This window comes from Salvelinus namaycush, chromosome 20 (assembly GCF_016432855.1).
Source record: "Salvelinus namaycush isolate Seneca chromosome 20, SaNama_1.0, whole genome shotgun sequence".
NCBI lineage: Eukaryota > Metazoa > Chordata > Actinopteri > Salmoniformes > Salmonidae > Salvelinus > Salvelinus namaycush.
The window spans coordinates 2,611,524-2,617,523 of NC_052326.1; the positions used below are offsets into that span (position 1 = coordinate 2,611,524).

Genomic DNA, 6,000 nt, shown 5'->3' on the forward strand with positions numbered 1-6,000 from the left:
GTGGCTGAGTGTGAGGAGCTGAATGGCTGTGGACGACCGCAGGCTCATGTGCTTTATCCCTCCCTGAATGGACCCGTCCTGAGCCGCGCAGAGGTCAGCTGGTAATCATCATGGCAATGAAGGCCGATCGGCTGCACCGTGGAAGAATAGCAGCCACTTGAGTTTTGGCAACATCCTGCGCTGGTTTAGCTTCATGAATAATGTATAAGGTGTGTATCACTCTGTCATCCGCCTCGCTCTTATCTCCTGCAGTGGGAGACTCGAGGGGCAGAACCTGCATATCAGACACACTCATCTTCCTACATTATTAAACATGATTTCCATATTTCATTGAGCTCATGCCTCTGTGAATCGCTGTCTACTTAGCATTCAGATGAGGCTGGGATTTGGGTAATGGATATTAGATTTGTAGATTGAGATCTCGTTGCTTTATTTTTTTGTAGGAAGTGCAGTCGTACATATAGCATAGTCGTAATACCTACTACTCATCAGTGTTGGACAAGTAGCTCTTGAAATAGATTTTGTAGTTTTTTGGGGGGATTTGTAAATATTTGCTTCCAAGTTTAAAAAGAGAAACTGATCCACCTTTGCTGTACTTTTCTGACTGTCTCATCACGTTCTCTTTTTCTATCTTTGACAGGTCTAGGAAGGTGACAGCTCTGGCCGATCCCTTACGGAAAGTATCCCTACGGAAAAGAGACCTGGAGCTGGAGTTGGAGGTGCTGGAGACGGCGGCGACGCTGGTAGAGGAAGAAGAGAAGGTGGAGGACGGGGGGAAAAGCCCCAGTAGAACTCCTCTGTCACACAGCGGAGAGGTGTCCGACAGCGAGGACAGTAGCAGCGACTCGTCTGAGGAGAGTGAGGACTCTGAGGCTGAAGGGAAGGACTGTGCTGACAGAACAGAGGGAGGAGGAGAGAGAGCCGAGGCCATCCCCATACATCCCCAGCCTGCTGCCCCTCCCATCCACCAGGAGTCCTGTGCTGTTCTCACATCATCCGAGAGGAAGCCCAGCACCCTCCCATCTGCTGTGGCCTGCCCCAGCCAGCTGATCCAGGAGCTGGGAGAGAGGGTGGAGGAGGGGCTGTGGATATCAGCACAGCCTCAGGGCAGCAGGCATTCCAGGAGCAGTGCACAGGGAGAGGCAGAGAGAGACTGTTCACAGCCTGCGACTGCCACTGCCACAGATACTGCCCGCACAGGTGCTTTCCTAGAGCTGAGTCCTCGCAGAAACCCTCTTCTGATTGTCAAAACAGATACTGGTGGAGATCTTGATGAGGATGATATCGATGAGGATGACTATTAGCAGATGTCACAGAAAACATGTCGTTAAGGAACTTTACATGCATGCATGACAGCTGATGTCGCGGATGCTTATTTGCCCACAATCAATAATGTATTGTTATTTTTGTATTTTCTAACTTCTAACATGGAAATGTTGATTCATTTATAGATACAAGCATGGCTCAGTTTAGTGTTATAGCTCACTTGAGGAGTTTCAAAAGCTTCCATACTTTGTGTCTATGTGCAAAGCTTTTCATACCAAGCTAAGCATTTTGATAATAAAACTGATTATATGAATTATGCAGATTACTCAAATCTATTCAAGGGGATGCAGCCATTGCGTTGCACTTTGTTTGTAGGCTCTTAGATTAGCATATGCATTTCATGCACAGCCATTTCCTCCCAAGAAAGGAGAAGTGGTGGTTGTTGGGAGATAAGAAATGGGACAGACCCCAACAGGAAATGTCAGCTGCTGCTTCAGAATTTCTCTTGAGACATTGACTTCTCATGTAGAATGCAGTGACTTTACTGCCCACACTGGTACACTTCATGGTACCCTGTCAACACTAAAAACTTTAGTTTAAACTCATATCACACATTGTTACTGTCTGAACTTAAATTACAAAATTGTTGGCACTATGCATTGAGGTACATGGCATTCTTCTGGCATCCGCCAAACCCAGATTTGTCCGTCGGACTGCCAGATGGTGAAACGTGATTATCACTCCAGAGAATGCGCTTCCACTGCTCCAGAGTCTGATGGTAGCGAGCTTTACACCACTCCAGCCGACGCTTGGCCATGTGCATGATGATCTTAGGGTTGTGTGTGGCTGCACGGCCATGGAAACCCATTTCATGAAGCTCCTGACAAACAGTTATTGTGCTGACGTTGCTTCCAGAAGCAGTTTGGAATTCGGTAGTGAGTGTTGCAACCGAGGACAGACTATTTTTACGCACTTAAGCTCACAGTACGGGACAGCTGAACGCTGGTGTGGCCTACCACTTCGCAGCTAAGCCGTTGTTGCTCCTATATGTTTCCACTTCACAATAACGGCACTTACAGTTGACCGGGGCAGCTCGAGCAGGGCGGAAATTTGACTAACCAACTTGTTGGAAAGGTGGCATCCTATGACCGTGCCACGTTGAAAGTCGCTGAGCTCTTCAGTAAGGCCATTCTACTGCCAATGTTTGTCTATGGAGATTGCATGGTGGTGTGTTCGATTTTATACACCTGTACGCAACTGGTGTGACTGAAATAGCTGAATTCACTCATTTCAGGGGATATCCACATACCTTTGTATGTCTATATATATAAAAATATATATGGAAAATCGATATATTTTTGTTTTAATGAATATCGCGAGAAACAACAGAATAAACCATTTTGAATGACCTACCTACAGTAGAAAAGAGGATAATATATGTCAACTTTATTTCTCAACTCTTAATATTGAGCAAATTACACTCACTGGAGTATCTGACATAAGCTTTGAGCACCCGCGAATAGGCTACCAGTGGCTGCTAGTAAGCTTTCTTGACTTGGAGATACATTTTTGCCAACACATGGCTAACCATTGTTCAACCAGCTCAAAAGCTGCTCTTAGCGAAAATATGTTTGACGCTACCTTTCCAGCTAATAGGCTATGTTAGAGTTTACACTTCCTCTTTTAATTATTGGGAGGTGAAAATAATGAAGAAACTGACGTTTTGACATCAAGCTGAAGTTTTATTCAGTGTAGAAACGTCAGTCACCTGTACTGATCCTGAACAATTGATTAAAGTGAGCTAAAATATATCTGCCATTTTTTGTTGAGTGCCTCTTTTCTGCCTCGAATTAGTCTTTTTGGAAGTTTTTCATGGTAAGCCCGTTTCATGATTTTTGTCATTGTTGTCGAGCTCCTTGATATATGGTATTTTATTAGGATTCCCATTAGCTGTTGTGAAAGCAGCAGCTACTCTTCCTGGGGTCCACATGAAATAGACACAATACATAACATTAATAGACTGAACCCACTGTTCCTAGGCCGTCATTGAAATTAAGAATGTGTTCTTAACTGACTTGCCTAGTTAAATAAAGGTAAAAATATATATAATTCTCATTGTAGTCGCTGTACTCTTAAGTACAGAACTACCGCCCTTATATTAAGGATAGCCGCTTTGCAAGCTCGGCTTCAGACGCAGCCGTTAGGCAAGGGCAAATTTAAGTGTAGGAAAGAATGGTACAGCGTCTGTGCCACCAGTAAATACAGGTGGCAAAAAGCCGTGCTATAAATTCTGACAACCCATGTATTCCTAGATGCCCTTCCAGACTCCCTCCACCTACCCAAGGACGTCGAAGTACACAAATCCGTTAACCACCTAAAGGATCTAAAACCTTTTGTCACAAGAAATCAGCTACCTGGTAAACAGAAATGACCCGAGCCCTGAAGCAAGCTTCCAGAAAATTGGAACGGAAATGGTGCTCCACCAAACAGGAAGTCTACCGACTAGCTTGGAAGACAGTACCATGCAATTTCAAAGAGCCCTCACTGCTGCTCGATCAGCCTACTTTTCCAACATCATTGAGAATAAAAACAATCCTAAATGTATTATTTGTTACTGTCACAAAGCTAACTTAAAAGCAGCATTCCCTAAGTGAGGATGGCCTTCACTTCAGCAGTGATGAATTCATGAACTTCTTTGACGGAAGATCATAATCATTAGAAAGCAAATTATGGATTCCTCTTTGAATCTGCGTATTTCTCCAAAACTCTACACAGAACTGCCAGGACCTAGGATCAATGGAGACTCAAGTTTTTCATCCTGTATTTCTCGACACATTTACAAAAATAAACCTTCCAGCTGCCTACTGGACCCTATTCCAACTAAACTACTGAAAGAGCTACTTCCTGTGCTTGGCCCTCCTATGTTGAACACAATAAATGGCTCCCTATTCTCCGGATGTGTACCAAACTCACTAAAAGTTGCAGTAATAAAGCCTCTCCTGAAAAAGTTAAACCAAGACCCGGAAATATTTTAACTATTGGTAAAATAAATTATTTAAAGAATGATAGTAAAAAGCTTTGGAGCACCTTAAATGACATTTTGGGAAAAAGGGTAAACTCGGCTCCATCATTCATTGAATCAGATTCATCACAAAACCCACTGATATTGCCAACTACTTTAATGACTTTTTCATTGCTTATCTTGCCAAACTTAGGCATGACATGCCAGCAACAAACTCTGACACTACATATCCAGGTATACAGTGGCGTGCCTGGGGCCTGGGCCTTCAGTGAGGTACTACACAGTCCCACCCGAATGAATCCACCTCATTATGATGCCATGGCTCTAGACACTATACATTTAGACAAACGCAGTATAACCAGGCGTTGCGTCACCTTGAAATTGACAAATTGACATTTTTGGGTAAACAGTGTTTTGGGTAAAACATGACGCAATCAATGAGTCTTTTCAATATTTCCCTTCACCTTTTCATTGTGCAGCTCCGTTGCCCTGCGCGCTTGTTCTTTGAGCTGTAGATCCACTCCGGTGTCCCCAAAAGTTTTCAAAAGCACCATTGCTTGTTAGTGCCCAGCCGTACTTTGGTGTCTCGTTGCTGCCTTGGTTAGACAACTCAAGTTTGCAAAGCCAGTGTGGCTCCAAACACCAGATCGATCACTTGCAAATAATAGGCATTCCCAGCAGTACAGTTTGCAGTGCTTCTCGGAGCCTGTGAGCCATTGATAGCGCTCGTAGTTGAAACTTTGAAAGTGGCGGGCGACCTCTCCTTACAATGTCTAACTTTTCTTGAAAAGTTCGTCTTGAGAATGGCGTTATAATTATATCCTCGACCAAATCGATATCTTCTCCTCCTTCCGCCATTGTGGGTTGAAAAAACAGCTTAGTAGTACGCGAATTAATTCGTTTATCAAATTCAGTTTCCTAGATCTGCATAGACCTGCCCATAGGACCTGCCTCTCAATATTGGTAATCCAATCAAAAGACGTGCACGCACTACGCCTGCTAGCTGGCTCCTGTGTAACACTGGAGCCAGCCAGCAGGCGTACAATAGCCAACTCTAAAGCTGATTGGTTGACACTAAATTTTCATTTCCATTCACTATAAGCTACAAGCACCCGCACTGTTGATTCTGAAGGCCTGAGGGCAGGTTTTAGACCCCTGGCAACACATGATGGCTGAATATGATTGGATAAAAGATCTAACATAAAGTCCAGCCATCCAAATCTCAACCTGGGGCTGGAAGCAGTGCAACCAAGAGGAAAGCTATGAAATGAAGAGTATAACTCTTACTCTGGGGAATAATTTAATACATATTTGTGGGAAAATATATTTAAAAAAAATTATATTCTGATGATGTTTAGGCCAGCAGAGAAGGCCTTGCAGGCCCTGACGGCCCACCACTGCAGGTATATCTGACCAAATTATGAAAGACGAGCATTGTACTTTTGAATTCTGGAAGAGGTGAAGAAATTGTCTATCAACAATGACAAGCCACCGTGGTCTGACAATCTGGATGAAAACTTACTGAGGATAATAGTGGACGATATTGCCACTCCTATTTGCCATATCTTCAATTTAAGCCTACTAGAAAGTATGTGCCCTCAGGCTTGGAGGGAAACAAAAGTCATTCCGCTACCCTAGTAAAGTCCCCATTACTGGCTCAAATAGCCAACCAATCAGCCTGTTACCAACCCTTAGTAAACTATGGAAAAATG

The 6,000-nt window shown here is 43.7% G+C and overlaps 1 protein-coding gene across 1 annotated transcript in view; it reads left to right on the top strand.

Annotated features, from left to right (window-relative positions):
- The window catches only part of LOC120064962 (protein SHQ1 homolog), a 56,366-nt gene extending 53,282 nt beyond the window's left edge, over positions 1 to 3,084 (top strand). The window contains exon 12 of the mRNA XM_039015574.1: positions 641 to 3,084. Within this exon, the coding sequence (XP_038871502.1) occupies positions 641 to 1,304 (664 nt within the window). The 3' untranslated portion in view covers positions 1,305 to 3,084. The remainder of the gene's footprint in view (positions 1 to 640) is intronic.
- Positions 3,085 to 6,000: the final 2,916 nt, after the last annotated feature.